This window comes from Monodelphis domestica, chromosome 2 (assembly GCF_027887165.1).
Source record: "Monodelphis domestica isolate mMonDom1 chromosome 2, mMonDom1.pri, whole genome shotgun sequence".
NCBI lineage: Eukaryota > Metazoa > Chordata > Mammalia > Didelphimorphia > Didelphidae > Monodelphis > Monodelphis domestica.
The window spans coordinates 493,205,128-493,222,392 of record NC_077228.1 but is presented as its reverse complement, the minus strand read 5'-3'; the positions used below and the strand labels follow the sequence as shown (position 1 = coordinate 493,222,392).

Here is a 17,265-nt window from a genome sequence, read left to right as displayed (position 1 = left end):
TGCATTTTCATCTATGGTGTATAGATGAGTGTGCACAAAGACACTTGTGCGTGAAGGAGATTTAAGTGGAAAAGTCGGTGCACAGAGACAGTCCCATTCTCTCGGCGTTGGAAGCCTGGGTCCGGTGGCATGAAAAATTGTTACACCTGGAGACTTCCTCAGCTGCATTGGATGGCCGTGTTGTCTTTTGTGCTCCAACACGCCCTAAGCACTCCACAGTGCTTTGCTGCATCGCCATCTCAGCCATTGAACCTTCTTATTGGTTTCTTCCATTCAGCATTGAGAGTAGAAAACAGAATTTTATAGAATCAGAAGCAGGGACATGAATCAATGAAAAGAATCCCCACTTCAATGAGATAATGTATCTACTGAAGCATATAGAATTACCATCATATGTAACTATCCTCACACAAGTGTACATTTGTGTTGTTTTATATAGTTTACAAAGTATTTTCACAGCCTGTATCTCATTTTATCTTCAAAGCAAGACTGTGAAATATATTGAGTAGGGGGAATGGAGAGGAATATCATTATTCCTGTTATAGAAGACAGATATGTTCTTATGCCTTGCCCAAGGTCACAAAGCCTGTAAAGTCAAGACTCAAATCCAAGTTTCCTAACTCCAAGTTAGAACACAGGCACAGAAGAGATACAACCAACAAATTACATTTAAAATACCACCTCTTCTACAGGAAATCTTTCCCAATCCCTCTTAATTCTACGACCTTCCCTCTGTTGATTATTTCTTTTTTATCTTGTACATAGCTTATCTGAACATATCTATTTACTCATTGTCTCCCCTATTACTTTGGCGAATTTCTTGAGTGACTTTCATCCTTTTGTATCCCCAGTGTCTAACACACAGATGGAATTTAATAAATGCTTACTGACTGACATTAAATCAACAAACACTAAAGCACCTATTCTATTCAGGCTACAGATAGCACACCTTCCCACACCAATAATCAAAAAAACACTGATCTAACCCAAAATATTCTTATCAGAATTCTTTGGTTGTAATAAAAAACTGGAAACAAAGGTATGTTCTTAACCTGAGATTAGCTAAATAAATTGTGGTTCATGAATGTAATGGAATATTAGCAAGAAAGAAACAATAATCACAATGAATCCAGAGAAGCATAAATTTACACGCATTGCAGCAAAGTGAAATAATCTGGGAATGGAAGACAAGACACACAATGACAGTAAATAAAGAGACACAAAACAATTGGGAATTAACATGTCAAAGTTACAAAGAATAAGCTTGGGCCCAAAGAGAATTAGAACCTGTCCAATCTCTGCACCCTAACACTATGTAGAACATTGAATAGGTAGGTAGACAGACAGAAGGAAATACTGATTTGCTGAGTTTTTTCTCTTGTCTTCAAAATAAATAAATAAATAAATAAGCTTCTCTTATAAGAATGACTCTCTAGAAGGGATTGGGTTGGAAGGAAGGGTGAGAACAGGGGAAAATCTAGGTGACAGAAAAAGATATCAACAAAAATCTATTAAATATGCATCAACTACATTTTTAAAGGTCTCTTTGATCAACAATTGTTAGGTAGATGAGATTATCAACTTTTTAAAAAATCAATAGAGCAAATATTTGATTAAGGGTCTATTAGGTTACAGGTTTTAGAGTAATCCTGAGGACACAAAGACAAAAACAGTTTCTGCTCTCAGTTTACTTTCTATTGAGGAAGTCAACATATATGTGTGTGTGTGTGTGTGTGTATAAATATATGCAAAATAAATACAAGATAGTTTAATATAAGATAGTGAGGAGAAAGGGAGGTCATTAGGGCTTAGTCAGCAAACTTGTCACTTGGTTAAAGAGCAGCAAAGCTCACCCTTATCCCCACCTGTATTCCTCCCTGGTATGTGGCAAGGGCTGCTTGGCTAGCCGCTGGCTAATGCTTTGGGCAGCTAGGTCATAGAATAGAGCACCCAGCCTGGAGTCAGTAATTCAAATCTGGCCTGACACTTACTAGCTGTGTGACCCTGGGCAAGTCACTTCATTCTGTCTCATTTCCTCATCTATCAAAATATGCTGGAGTAGGAAATGGCAAACCACACCAGTACCTTTGCCCCCTCCCCCCCCCCAAAAAAAAACCAAAATGGGATCACCAAGAGTCAAACACGATAGCTTATCAGTTAGGACCAGAGATACACAGTATTGACCTCCCAAACCATTCTCCAGTTCCACATAACAAAAATAAGCATTTGTGGAAAACTAAGGTGACTCAAGAACCACAGTTGCACTCCAAATTAAGCTTGAATGTTTTCTAAACTCTGCTCCCCTTCCACTCAAGAAAATGAATGAAAATTCTTGTGAGGAGAACCTGGATCAGTGAATAAACCCAGAGCAGGCAGGTGGTTTTCTGCTGGGAGCCTTGACAGTGTCACACGTGGTAGCTAAGGAGGCCAAAAAGTGGCCCTTGGCAAGATGTGATTGCCTACTCAGTCCCCCTTTGCATGACCTCTCTCACCAATGCCTCTTGACATGATTACTATTCCCCCTAGTCTCAAAAAGAATAACGCAAGAGCAAAACACCTGTACCCTAATTCCCCAAAGCATCACCAAAAGATCAGACCCTCAAACCCAATCCCAAAAAGACTATCATGGGTTAACTTTTACTTAGGTACATAATTCCCAGCAAAACCGCAGTTACAAGCCAAGCCCAAAACTTTCCCACTCACAGAAACCTATTCTCATGAAGCCAGCACACAAATCAATCATACAGGCCCATACGATAAGTACATCAAGCTTCAATATGCCTCAGTGACTCGACTTCACAAACCAGTGACTCAGTGGGAAACTCCCTAGTGAACCCTGCAAAATGACCAGTCTAATATTAAATCTGAATTGTGTTCCCAGTACCCCTCAACCTCAATGATAGTAGTAGTAGTAGTAGTCTCTCGGTAACTGAGGAAGACGATTGTCTTTGTGCGTTTTCATATATGGTATATAGATGAGTGTGCACAAAGGCACTTGTGCATGGAGATTTAAGTGGAAAAGTCGATGCACAGAGACAGTCCCACTCTCTCAGCATTAGCAGCCTGGGTCCAGTGACACAAAAATCATTACACCTGGAGACTTCCTCAGCTGCATTGGATGGCCGTGTTGCCTTTTGTGCTCCAACACGCCCTAAGCACTCCACATTGCTTTGCTGCATCGCCATCTCAGCCATTGAACCTTCTTATTGGTTTCTTCCAACTGTTCAGCCAAAGCAGTCTTCACATGCTGGGTGAGCAAAGCCTTGGTTCACCAGGGGTCTAGGAACCAACGGTTACCCTCACAAGGTTTAGCAGGCCTGTGGAAGCCAGTGCCTGGGGTGTGGCCGCTGCCGCATGCTAGCAGCTACTAGGAGCCACAAGGGAGAGCTGGGTTTCAGGTGAGGGTCAGAGGCTGGAGAGCTGCCCTAAGAGAGCACCACAAGCCCTCCATACCAGATATACTACCCCTCCCTGAGCACCCCATACATGTAACAGGGTAATAATAAAATTAAGCCACCTGTGACAAAACCATTTATCTTGTATGCTGTCTGTAATCACAATATAAATATAGAATGTTAATCAAGTGATTTGTTAAAAGTTAATATATCACTTTTCCAATTATCTCTCTTTGAACATGTGTGTTAGGTAATGTATCTGTGTGCCAAGAAAATGGGTATAAAAATAAAAACCAGGCATGGGGATGGCTGAGCAGCTATCGGATGCAAAGCAGTCCCAAGGCTGTAATCTTCCCTTTGTTATTTTTTTGACGGAACCTTTGCCACCTGTCGGGAACCCCTGGAGTCGCCAGTGAGACTGGACCCCGCCCATGGCAGTTTTCCATCTACTCAAAAAACGAGGTCATTCTTAAAATGACTTCTTAATGCTGCTCCAAAGTCTCCATCCCACGAAAAGCCTTCCTCCGCTTTGGGGGACGTGGGACACATTTCCCCCTTTGACTCCCTCATTTCCCTCCTTCAAACTCCCCCAGCCATGAAGGTTGATGTCCAGCAGATTAAGTAAGCATGGACATTCAGCTCCAAAACTAGTTTTTTTATCTTCCCCCCATCCCAAATCATCACGTGCAAACTTCAGGTCTGGGGTTTTTCCCCAGCCAACTCCACCACGGTAGACAATTTCAAAGAAAGCGCTCTACTCCCGGGAGCTACAGCAGCTACAGGTATAGTTGATCAGTTACAAATAACGCGAGATTTCCATGCGGGAGTAAAGTGGCTACAAATTGGAGGTTCCCGGGAGCCACGTGAGCCCCGGCTACACTGACCTGTCAGACCCCATTTCCTCAAATCCTCCTCCTCAACTCGAGCCCCCGCTGCTGCTTTGGGTGGGAGTTTATTCTGTAGAGCCCGTAAAAACGCGGACATTTCGTCCTCAGGATCCCCGGGAAACTTTCCAAGAAAGAAGAAACTGCGAGGACGCAAAATCAAGTCCCAGATTGGCGGCCTTTGGCAAATGCACGATCATTGGCTGCTCGGACAGTGACGCGGCTCTCCATTGGTTGTCTTTAAGGGCTCTCCCTCCCTCTGCCCCTCCCTTTCCCCCCTGCGTTGTACTACTCCCTGATGACTTTTTTCCGTCCCCTCCCCCCAAGGAAGAAGATACCCAGGCTTCTGATTGGTTGGTAGCTTGCAGCCGCTGATTGGTGTTGTCCGCTGCAGGAACGGATGCCAATCCTGAGTAAATCTTGATTCAGGTACTTCGTGGGGGATACTCTGAACGTTCGGAGGCGAGCAGCTCTCGCTGCCGTGCGCGCTAGAGGCTGTGTCTCGCTTGCTGCGGAGGCTTCTCCGACTGGTCTTTGCTTATGGCGGGTGCTAACAGGGGTGGTTGATCGCCACGTATATAGTGGAGGATGGTGAGCTAACTCCTTTACCTTGGCATCAAGGTCACCCACCGGCCAACCATTACTGAAACATCAGAAATGAATTTAGTGCATCATCTAAAACAGGGACTGCCGCCACTTGCCGCTCGAAAGTTTCGAAAAGAAAACCGGGGTGGCATTGGCGCAAAATAGGTATTATTCCTTTTTTTGTGGTGTTTCCCTCCTCCTCCCCGCCCCCGAAAGTGTCTAAAGTGTCTAAAAGTCGTGGGACATTCTGATTGATGAAATCCTTGCGATGAGTTAGTCAGCTAAGTTAGAGAGAGACTGTTGGCAGTATGATTCTATATAAACACGAATAACCCATGCAAACAAAGGGGACAGGGGCGGGGGGGGGGGGGGAGGGCAAGGGGAGAAGAGAGTCCTATATTTTTGAGGGTGTAAAGGGACCTGAGACCAAAAAGCTTGAAAATGTTCGATTTTTTGTGACCCCATTTGGAGTTTTCTTAGCAAAGATGCCCGAATGTTTTGCCATTTCCTTCTCCAGTTCATTTTACAGATGAGGCAACTTAAGGCAAAAAGGGTTTAGTGACTTGCTCAGAAGCACACAGCTTGTAAGTGTCTGAGGCCAGATTTATGAGTTTTTCTGTCCATATTTACTGTATTAGAAATGAAAATGTCTTAGTATTTTATTTTAATCCTTGGTTTTAATTCTAAGACAGAAGAGCGGCAAGGGCTAGCCAACTGAAGTTAAGTGACTTGCCTAGGGTCACACAGCTAGGAAATGTCTGAGACCAGATTTAAACCCAGATCCTCAACTCCAGGTCTGGTGCTCTATCTATCCTCTGTGCTACCATCTGCCCCTATCTTCGTATTATTATGAAAATAGTTTGACCTCCCAACACATTTTCTGAAAGAATGTTGGGAACTTCCAGGGATTCCCAGAAACACTGCTCAAACCATCGTACTTTAAGCAAAAAGAACATTTTCCAAACCTGGTATTTTTATTATTGTTATGTGTTTGTCTTCTATTTATGTTATAAATGGTCACATATTGATTTCAGTTGATGGATATTATAGCTAGCATGGTGCTAGACATAATACAATGTACTGAGGAGCAAAAATGTATAAAGAATGGTTTTGCCTACTGAGAGCTTATAGCACAGACAGGCAGACCAAATACACTTATAAAGCAATTAGTGAACAAGATCAGATCATGGACAGTTATAATAAAGTCCAAATGGTTTAATATAAACAGATAGATAATACAGTTGCCACTTGAGGCAACCCATTAGACTTTTGGAGAATTCTAATTGTTAGGAAGCTTTCCCCCAAGAGCAGGATACAATCTCTCTCCCTTTGATTTCCACCCTAGTTCTGCCTACTAGGGTGAAACAAAAAGACCCATAATATTTAAAGATGATGATAATAATGTTCCCTCCCATCTCTCCCAGGTCTTCTGTTTAATCTAAGTATTTCTAGGCCATGAAATCACAGTTTTAAAGTTGAAAGGAGACTTCACTTAACTCCTCCAGTTCAATTTGTACCTGAACAAGAATCTTTGCTACAACACAGCCCATAAATGATCATTTAGTTCCTTAATCCAATATTTGTTTTGATACATATGGTTTTGAATCCCCTCGCCATCTTATTTGCCTTCACCTGAACATGCTCCAACTCACCAGTGTCCTTTCTAAAATGGGACAAATAGGACACAGTACTCTAAATGTGACCTGACCATATAATATCATGAATTTAGAAACCCACACATATAAAAATAAATTATTCTTCTTTAAAAAAAAAACAAAAACAAACCTGAAGTAGCTAGTTGGCTCAATGGATTGAGAGTCAGGCCCAGAGACAGGAGGTCCTGGGTTCAAATATGACCTCAGACACTAACGAGCTGTGTGGCCCTGGGCAAGTCCCTTACACCCCATTACCTAGCCCTTATCGCTCTTCTGCCTTAGAACCAATACCAAAAAAAACACCTTTCTTTCTGACTTAGAATCAATACCAAATATCACTTCCAAGGCAGAAGAGCATTATGGTCTAGACAGTTGGGGTGAAGTGACTTACCCAGGATCACACAGCAGGTTAGATCCCAGGAATTCATCTCTAGGCCTAGTTTTTTATCCACTGAGAAATGTAGCTGCCTCTTACTCTTCCTTTTTAAAACAATGGTGTGTTTCAAGAGTGTTTTTTTTTGTTGTTCTGTGGACAGAAGGTACTAGGCCCCAAAACAAGATAAAAAGAACCCATAGATTAAATGGGACTGACAATTTATGTGAAGTGCTTTGTTAACCTTAAAACTTTAATATTTTCCCTGTGACAATTTTTAAAAAATCTGTGGAAAAGTGAAAAAAGTCTGCTTCAGTTCATACTTAGAGTTCATCTCTTTTTGAAGATAGATAGCATTTTTCATCATGGATACTTTGGAATTGGACAGTGATAGGCAAAGTGAGGGCCATAGCCTGACTTCATGGAATATGTGAAGAACCATTGAGAGGGTAGGAAAATGAATTGCATCCTGCCCTTCCCACAGTAGTAAATTGTGGGGCTTATCTCCCGTAGTCATATCTTTCTTCTTCCCTGAACATTTCTTTCCTATCTTATGCCCCCAATCCCCACTATGCAAGCTGCCAACTATCTTAGGATCACAGCAGTTATAAACTATATGCTATCAGTAATCAACAGCAGTGACTGTTTGGTGCCTTTGGGAAATACTACTAGATGCCCCTCTTGAGCACATCTAATCCCTGCTAGGCAGATCACATCCTAGATTCAGTAGGCTCCTCTCAGCACAGGCTACATTCCTGGACAGATGCTGATCCTTCTTTCCTTTTAGATGTGATAGATCGAGGGGTACAGGATGAGCAGGCATGAACAGATAGTGAAATTCATCTCAGATCCCACTGCATTATTTCTTCCCTCCTTCAAACCCACATCTCTTCTAAACTTTACTATCATTGTCAAGATTGTCAAGGGTACCACCTGGTCACCTAAATTAATAGCCTTGGTTTCATCCCCTACTTCACACTCTCTTCCACCCTATATATCATATATATATCAATATATATCAATATATATATATATCAATATATATATATATATATATATATATATCACTATATATCTTATTTTTAGTCTTTCAGTCACATATAACTCCGCATAACCCCATTTGAAGTTTTCTTGGCAAAAAACTGGTTAGCCATTTTCTTCTCCAGCTCCTTTTACAGGTGAGTAAACTGAGCCAAACAGGGTAAGATGACTTGCCTAGGGTCACCCAGATAGAAGGTATCTCAGACCAGATTTGAATTCAGGAAGAGGAACCATCCTGACCCCAAGCCCAGCACTCTAGCAACTGCATCCTCTAGCTTCCACATGTACATATCTAATAAATTTTGTCTTTTCTGCCCCCAAGACATATCTTTTGGGGGGGATTTAGTGTAGCGGGTGTTCTATGAACTCTTTCAATGTCTATTTTGCCCCTTTGTTCAAGAACTTCAGGGCAGTTTTCTTGGATGATTTCTTGTAGTATGGTGTCAAGGTTTCTCTTTATTTCTAGCTTTTCAGGTAGACCAATGATTCTCAAATTGTCTCTCCTTCCTCGCTTTTCCTGATCTGTCACCTTGTCAGTGAGATATTTTATGTTTTCTTCTATTTTGTCAGTCTTTTGACCTTGCTTTATTAATTCTTGCTGTTTAGCAAGATCATTGGTTTCCAGTAGTTCAATTCTGGTCCTTAAGGCCTGGTTTTCTGCTTTAATCTTTTGGTATTCAGCTATAATTTCTTCAATTTTTTTTAACCATTTCCCACTTCTCTTGCCAGAAAGCTTCCATCTTTTTGATAAGCTCCAACTGAGATTCTTCCAGGGCTTGGGGACAATTTCTGTTTTTTTTTTAGAAGGTTTTGCCTTTGTTTGAATTTCGTCCTGTATTTCCTCTGTAGCCTGGGTTTTTCCTCTGTAAAAATTCTCGAGGGTCACTGTCTTTTTTTTTTTAAGGATTTTGAGGCTCCTGTGCACAATTAGCCATCACCAAGGATGTTTTACCTTTTAAGTCAGAAATATGAGTGAGGTAGGCAGGTTCTCTGTGTATGGAGTTAAGGTGCAAGGATTTTGCCTGAGGCAAGCTCTCGAATCTCTGGAGTCCTTTGCAGCTCTTCTCTGTGCCACCTTCCCAGAGGCTCCCAAGGTCTGCGCTCCCCTGCCCACCTGGGTTTCTGGTCTAGCTGCTTTCAGGGGTAGGTCCCCGGCAGTCCTAATCAGCTCCCAAGGACCTAGAGGTGCTCCTCGATCACTTGCTGGTTCTGGCGTGCGCTGGCTCTGGCTCTGGCTCTGGCTCCGTGGGTGGGGTAGGGGGAGGGTGGATCGGTTCGCATTTGGGTGGGACCTTTTTTACCCTCTTAGAGTGTGGAAATGCCCAAATCCCACGTACCTTCAATGCTGTGTCCTACTGTACAGTTTCTCCATTCTTCTGAAAATGATTTTTAAGATCTTTTGAGGTAGTCTTTGTCGGTGTGTGCTGGGGAGAGGAAATGTCCAGCGTCTAGACTGCTGCCGTGCTTACCTGGAAGTCCCCCAAGACATATCTTAAATCTGAACCCTTCTTTCTACCCAGAGCTACAACTATTGCAGTGGGCTCCTTCTCAGCTTCCTTACCAGTCCATTGTCCACAAAGTTGCTAAATTAATTTTCCTTCAGCACAGGTCTCACCATGTCACTCCCCTGTTCAGTAAACAACAGTGGCTTCCAACTGATACTCTGTTCAAATATTATTTCATCTTTGTCTCACTCTTTTTAAAATTATATTTTTGTATGCATTTTATACACATACATTATTAGCACAATAGAAAGAGTACATAATTCAAAATAAGAAAATATGGACATGAGGCAGCCAGATGGCATTGTGGATATATAGTATAGGGCCTCAAGTCAAGTAAACTCATTTTTATGAGTTCATTTCTGGCTTCAGACACTCACTAGCTATGTGACCCTGAGCAAGTCACTTAACTCTGTTTGCCAGTTTCCTCATCTGTAAAATGGACTGGAGAAGGAAATGGCAAGACACTCCAGTATCTTCACCAATAAAATCCCAAATGGAGTCATAAAGAGTCAGACATGACTGAAATGACTAAATAACAACAAAATATGCACCTATGGGTGATGCTCAGATTTTTTTTTCTTTTACTAAAGTTGCCTTCTTCCATTATCTTTGAGATTACCAGACTTACTGGAACAAGTGATAGATTTGGGATCAGAGGACCTTCATTCAAATTCATCTTTGCTACTTACTCTGTTCTTCCTGGGTAAATCTCTTCATCTCTTGAGGCTCTTATTTTCTTTTTGCTGTCAAAAGAGGGAATTAATGATTGCTAAGGTCCTCTTTAGCTCTAAATAGAAGGTTCCAGGGGGCAGCTGGCTAGCTCAGTGGATTGAGAGCCAGGCCTAGAGATGGGAGGTCCTAGGTTCAAATCTAACCTCATACACTTCCCAGCTGTGTGACCCTGGGCAAGTCACTTAAACCCCCTTTGCCTAACCCTGACCACTCTTCTGCCTGGAATCAGTACACAGTATTGATTCCAAGTTGGAAGGTAAGGGTTTAATAATAATAATAATAATAATAATAATAATAATAATAATAATAATAATAATAGATGTCTCATACAATGTTCTATCCTCAAGTAGCCCCCATTAAAAAATACTTTAATTTGGTTGGTTGTTTTATATTAGATGAGATAGAAGCAAGAGTGTATGTATATACATGTGACAGCATCTCCCACACCCTCATCACAGCCCAACCCTCATGGTCTTCATCTAGGGAAGCAATTCCTGAGAAGAAGGAGCCCAATAAGTGCTACACATATGGGAGGAAAGCCAAACTAGTAGAAAAGTACACTTGCATACACATACACACACAAACACACACGCCTAAGAAAAAGACAAGAAAATTACATGTGCCATGCAAGTCTAGCCACTACTACCACTTTGACCACCATCTTCTCTCCCAGACCTTTGAACCCAAGAGTCTTGGGAATAGCTATTTTCCAGCTCATTCCTATGGTCATAATGAGGGGAGAAAGCACTATAGAAAGGGGACTCCCTTCCTCATCACCACTAGCAACAACGGCTAACCAACAGCCAACAATAGAGAAAGAGGCAATGGGAGCCCCCACTATCTAGATCACTATTACTACTTTCAGCTCAATCCTTATGACCATCATCTGGAGAGTTCAGCCATCTCTAACAATTGCCAACCAACTGACCTTCACTAAGCAGGCAAACCAGCAAGGCATTCTGAGGAAGAGACAGGAGGCTGTATTTGCCAGGCATAACAAACAACTGTCATTGCCTTGGGGGAAGGCTGGCATCCTGAGCTCAAGAGCCCTCAAGGGCCTTGGGAATGTTTCCAGCCCAATGGCCTCAGATTTCATCCTAGGAAGCCACCCCTGGGGAGACACAGCCTGGCTGCTGCAGGTGTCATTGCCACAGCTCAGTAAAAAATTCTTGCCACCAAAGTCTTGTCCAGCTGTTCAACACCAGAAACTGATGTGGTTTCATTAGTGGAAATAATATCTGCTTTGATATCACCCCTCCAGGCCGATGGATGCACTGGTCCATCTGACTTGTAGCAGAATCCTTCTGTACGTGTTGTCACCCCCATTAGAAAGTGAGCTGCTTCAGAGCAAGCATTAGATTGTTTCTTGGACATGCAGATTCTTTGACATTTAAGTCTTTGAATGACTGCTGAGCTGCTAGAGATTTCCTAGGGAGACTCAGGAGACCTGAAGACCACTGATACATGTTGTTTCCTCTGTGGCAAATACCTAAAATCCTAGTTATCAGGAATGCAAAATTATCTGTAATTATTTTCTCACTTTCCTAAATCTGTGGTCTTGGTGTGAATACTGCCTCCTCCAATGTCAATTGCATTCCATCCATGACTGCCCTATCCTATGAGATTTTCATCTGTGTTTTCCTATAAAGTATATGTAAAGCATATAATTTTAATTGCAATAAATGCTTATAGGTTTGACACATTGGTAAATCTGTAACCTCACTGATATTAATATACTGTCTCCATTGATTCAGAGAATACCCAATCCATGTGCCCTTTTGTCTTGTGTGTGACCCTGTCACAACTGGGGGTCCCTTTTGGGCAGGGGACAGGATAGGTGAATGGGTGAAAGAAAGGCAGACACTCTGGCAGATTTAGCACTGCATGCTTTATTCCACACCTCTCTCCTCAGCATCTTCAGCAGCAGATGTATATATTTTTCTGGCTAGCGGCTAGCATGAAAATCAAACCTAGCTAGCATGAGAATTAAATGATAAGCAAGGATGGCTGGGAATTATTTTTCTTCTGCCAGGAACATCTGGAGTAAGAGACCTACCCCAGGGTCTTTCCCAAACCTGTTTTTCTCTGCAGTTGTGCCCCCTACCTGGCCTCCTCTGGAGTACAAGAAAGGGAGGGGAACAATTCAGGGGAATTTAACACCTTGGTATCCCTACATGACTTTTTTCTATATCATCTCAGAAGGACCCCATAGGGAAAGTACCCAGTGTGCCCAGTGTGCTGGGTAACACTGTCATTTAGTTTTCCTAACATTTCAGGGACAACAGAGTTGTTGTTTCCTTGCCTTTCTCTCTCCATAAACACACACACACCTAGAAGGAAGGTGCTATTATTATCCCCATTTTAAAGAGAAAATTGAGGCAAAGGTTAGGTAACTTGCCCAAGATCACATGGATAACATATGATTAAATACCCAAAAAAGCAATGTGGATAATAAATGCCATATAAATTCAAAGAAAGGTGATAATAAGCTAGGTTGATCAAGAAGATCATTCATCCCAAAGAAGATATCATTTGAGTTGGGTCCTGAAGGAAGAGTAGGTTTTGGATAAGTCATCAAAGGAACAAAGATACACCAGACATGCACATGCCCAGGCATAGAAAATGGAATGGGTATAGTGTGGTCCAGAAGGAGGGAACAAGGCAGCTTGGCAGGAATAGATTGTGTGTATTTGGAAATAGCAGAAGGCAAGGATCAATAAGGAGGATGGAGCCAACATATGGAGGAGTTTTTGTGCCAGACTTGGGATTATGGGCCTTTTCTGGCAGTTAGGAAGAGCCTTGGGAGGTTTTAGATCAGACATGTAGCATAAATAATCTGTTTAGCAAATAGCACTAGGCTGCCTTGCCTAAGGTAAAGTGCTTAAAATGGCAGCCATCCTGCCATGCTTTACCGTGATCAGATTACATCAGAAGAAGGGCCTGGAGATCATATTATATAAGGATTAGCCTAGAGAAGAGAAGATTTGGAAGGAAGGGGCACAATAACTGGATTCAAGTATTTGGAGTTGCCTTTTGGAAAAAGTATAACACTTGTTCTTTTTTATTTAGGTAATGATCAAACTAAGTCCCATGAGTATAGTTATACTCAACCAGATTTTAGTTTGAATTAAGTTAAAACTTACAAGCAAATAGAGAGCAGAGGTTCTTAACCTGTGGTTACTATGGTTGAACATTGGTTTGGTGTGTGTGTGTGTGTGTGTGTGTGTGTGTGAACATTTTGATAGCTTTAATTATATTAAAATTATCTTTGTAATTTGTATTTTCTTTGTAATTTCATGTACTTTATTTTATGTATGATTATTCTGAGAAGTGGTTCATAGTTTTCATTAGACTGCCAAAGGGGTCTATCATAAAAAAAAGTTCTAAGAATCCCTGAACTACAATTATCCAAGAGTGAAATGAGCTATCTTGAGAAGTAATGAATTACCCTTCCCCTATTTGAGTGAAGTCTAGAAAATCACTTTTATGGGATATCATAGAGGAACTTTTTCTAAATAAAGTGGATGAACTAGATGACCTCTGTGACCATTTCAAGGTTGTGATTCTGTGATAACTTGCCAAGGGAAAAGGCTAAATCCTTTGGAAGGCTGATGTATTATCTCAGGCATGAGTGAATGCTAGGGTGCTGATAATAGGAATACAGAGTAAGAGACTGAGAGGAAGATATTCCAAAGACTTTTATGTTGTTTTTTTTAATATGCACAGTACAGAGAAGTTCTGAGTAACAAAATAGTAGATCAAGATAAGAGCTGAATGAAGAAAAAGACCAGCAGGCTCACAAGACAGGAAAGAGACAAGAGACACTCTTGAATTTACCAAGAATCCACAGTCCGTAGCTTCTGGTTCAGTTTAAGAATATGAAAGGGGCTCTGTGGAGTATCAGTGATGGTTTGATGCTTCACAAATTCATGATTTCATTGATTTTGGGGGGGGGGGGGACTTTTTCTACCAATACAGATTACTCTACTTTTTGTTACCTGAATAGTCACTAGGCACTACTACAGCTGGAGAAATTCATCAACTGTGAACTAGCCCCTCTGAACCTGGCTTGGGCTGCTTCTCAAATAGTATGGCTGGACCAGTACTCTAAAGCCTTTCCACTTTTATGATGTCTACCAGAGTTTGTGCTTTGTTGGTTAAATAAGCCTCCGTGGGGATGAAGGAGGGGAGGACTAAAGTGTAGAGACAGGTAGTTCAATGGATAGAGAACTAGGCCTAGAGATAGGAGGTCCTGGGTCTCAAACACTTCCTAGTTGGGTGATCCTGGGCAAGTCACCTAAATCTAAATACCTAGCCCTTACTGATTTTCTGCCTTAGAACCATACTTAGTATTGATTTTAAGACAAAAGGTAAGGGTTTTTTTTAATAAAGTATATGCATATATTTTATATATACTTACATATGAACAGAAAAATATAAAGTGAATTGAGTTTTAGATAGGTTTAGAGTGGAATAAACACAAATAAATAGAACATAGTAAAACATAGCATACTTTGGGAGGGAGGGTACTAACAGCTTTGGCAGCCAGGAAAGATTTCATGCATAAGTGTGTCTTGAAGAAAGGAAAAAGGACTCTCTAAAGTAGAAGTGAGGAGAGAGTTCATTTCAGGCATAAGGGACACCTAATGCAAAAGAATAGCAATGGGAGATGGGATATTGTGTATGAAAACATAAAAGTTCACTTTGGCTGGATTGCAGCATACAGAAGGGGGTGATTTGTTGATATGTTACTGATCAAATTAATGGTTAGAGCACAAGGCCTGGAGTCAGGAAGATTCATCTTCCTAAGTTCAAATCTGGCCTCAGATACTTATTAGATATGTAATCCTGAGTAACTCACTTAATCCTGTTAGCCTCAGTTTCTTCATCTATAAGCTGGGCAAGGAAATGGCAAAACCACTCCAGTATCTTTGCCAAGAAAATACTAAATGGGTTCAAGAAGAGTCAGGCATGACTGAAAACCAACTAAATGATAATTAGATACCTGAAGGCACCCACGTACTATAAAATGAATATAAAATAATCTTTAAGCTTACAAATATAACATTTTAAGAAATTATATTAAAATTAATAAGATTTATATTTCAAATATATATTAATATACCATTTTTTAGAGTTCAACCCATGCCTGCCTGGGAATCCTTTATGCTATGTCCCTGGCAAATAGTGAATTTGCCTTCACTCAAAGGCCTCAAGTGAAAAGAAATCTACTACCTCCCAAGATAATGCATTCTACTTTTTCATAATGATAGAAAATCACTAGGAAATTTTCATTGTGAACCTAGTCTGACTCTCTTCAACTTCCATATAGCTTCAAGGCCCTTCAACTTCCTGGTTATGCTCTTCTAGATGCTATCCAACTTATCAAAGACTTTCCTAAAATGTGCTACCTAGAATGGCCATAATATTTCCCCTGGGAAAGCTAGGCAAATAGATGTGAACAGCCTGGGTGCTCATGCTGTCAAGAGAAGAAAAAGGAGGCACTCATCATCTTGAGTAGACAAATTCCTAATGTTAACTTATGAGAGGATCTGCATAAGAATCATACAAGATGCCAAAGTATGGATGGGATACCATCTATGTCATTGGAGGAAAATGGAAAAAAATAATTTTAAATATTATGAAGGAATTAGCTGAGCCATACTGACATTTATTGTAGAAAGTTGTATATTACAAAATGTCAGGTCCTGGCCCATTCCAGCCTGACCAAAGACCCAGTGCTAATGTATCAACCTGTATATTGAGAGTCAAATTACACAGATTCCCCACTCTATCTCTGTTAAAAGGGAAGTGATCTTCTGAACATCTCTTCTCAGAAGAGGTGACCAGGGAAGATCTCTTTTTTAAAACTATATTTTATAAAGTAATGAATAATTCCATATATTGTAAAAACCAAAGTCACTTCCAGTGGCTTCAAAGCTAACTAAAATATCATACTATCCAGACACATTTTAGGATGGTGGACACATGCTCACAGCTCCCCTTGGCAAGAATATCTTACTAAGACATTTCAAAGGATTTTCTTTGTGATTTATACTCATAATATGATTATCAATTCCTGGTTGTCATTGTTAATTATTCAGTTAATAATTGGGGATATTCCTTATCATTAATTCTATTATGATTATAACTTATTATATATTGGCCATCAAATAGGATTACATGAAGAAATTATACACACTCAAAATATTAATAAAACAATGAATATATCCTGATTAAAACAGCTTAACCAATTTCTTTTTACAATTCCCCCCCATTGCCCACCTTTGGACCCAGACCAAAGAATAGGCTGATACAGTTAAAAAGAATATAGGGTACAGTGTATGAGAAACAACTCTAAAGGGGCACTCCTTTACTGATACACAAAGATGTCAAATGCAACTAGGGAAGAGTTTGCAAATCATGTCTATATCAAAGTGGTACAACACGATAAATTTAGAGACAGTGGTCACTAAAAAAATTGTACAAGGGTCTTCCAGGTGATGTCAAAGTTGGTAGCTGTTCACCTGAATACTGTGTTGAAGCACTGGTGTTTAAGGGCATTGGTCAGGGCCAAAGGATGTTAGGTAAAATCAACAAGGCCACAGTTCAGAAATGATAGTGTCTTCAAAGGTTCTCAGTCTGTCATAATGTTGTCAAACTCTAGAAAAACAAGCAAGCCTAAAATAGTGTTAGCCTAGGTAGAATTAGCCTGAATAACAGGACTGAATAATGAGGGCACCAAACCTGCTTTGTACAACAAGCGAGGAAGACACAAACAAATCAATATAGTTTTAACATGAGACCAGTGGATCCAAGAGTCTTTTCCTTCAACCCTAATAGCAGTAGGAGTTGTTAACAGTACCTTGAATAGTCTTCCCCAGGATGGTTGTATACCTCTAGTTTTGTGGAAATTTTTTATTTAGACTTGGTCACCAATTTGAAAATCCATATAGAGAGGGGGAAAAATATCAAGAGTCTCAAGCTGTATAGTGGGCCTGCTTTAGGTAGCTCCTTTAGCCATCTCTGCAATGATATATACATATATATATGCAATGATATATGTGTGTGTGTGTGTATGTATAATAACCTAAT

General features: G+C 40.7%; 2 protein-coding genes across 2 annotated transcripts in view; one reads left to right on the top strand and one right to left on the bottom strand.

Moving 5' to 3' along the window:
* CHD1L (chromodomain helicase DNA binding protein 1 like) overlaps positions 1-4,411 on the bottom strand; it is a 61,640-nt gene extending 57,229 nt beyond the window's left edge. The window contains exon 1 of the mRNA XM_007485321.2: positions 4,280-4,411. Within this exon, the coding sequence (XP_007485383.1) occupies positions 4,280-4,379 (100 nt within the window). The 5' untranslated portion in view covers positions 4,380-4,411. The remainder of the gene's footprint in view (positions 1-4,279) is intronic.
* A 142-nt stretch (positions 4,412-4,553) lies between these two features.
* Positions 4,554-17,265, top strand: part of FMO5 (flavin containing dimethylaniline monoxygenase 5) — a 63,276-nt gene continuing 50,564 nt past the window's right edge. The window contains exon 1 of the mRNA XM_007485325.2: positions 4,554-4,708. The gene's annotated coding sequence lies outside the window, so the exon portion shown is untranslated. The remainder of the gene's footprint in view (positions 4,709-17,265) is intronic.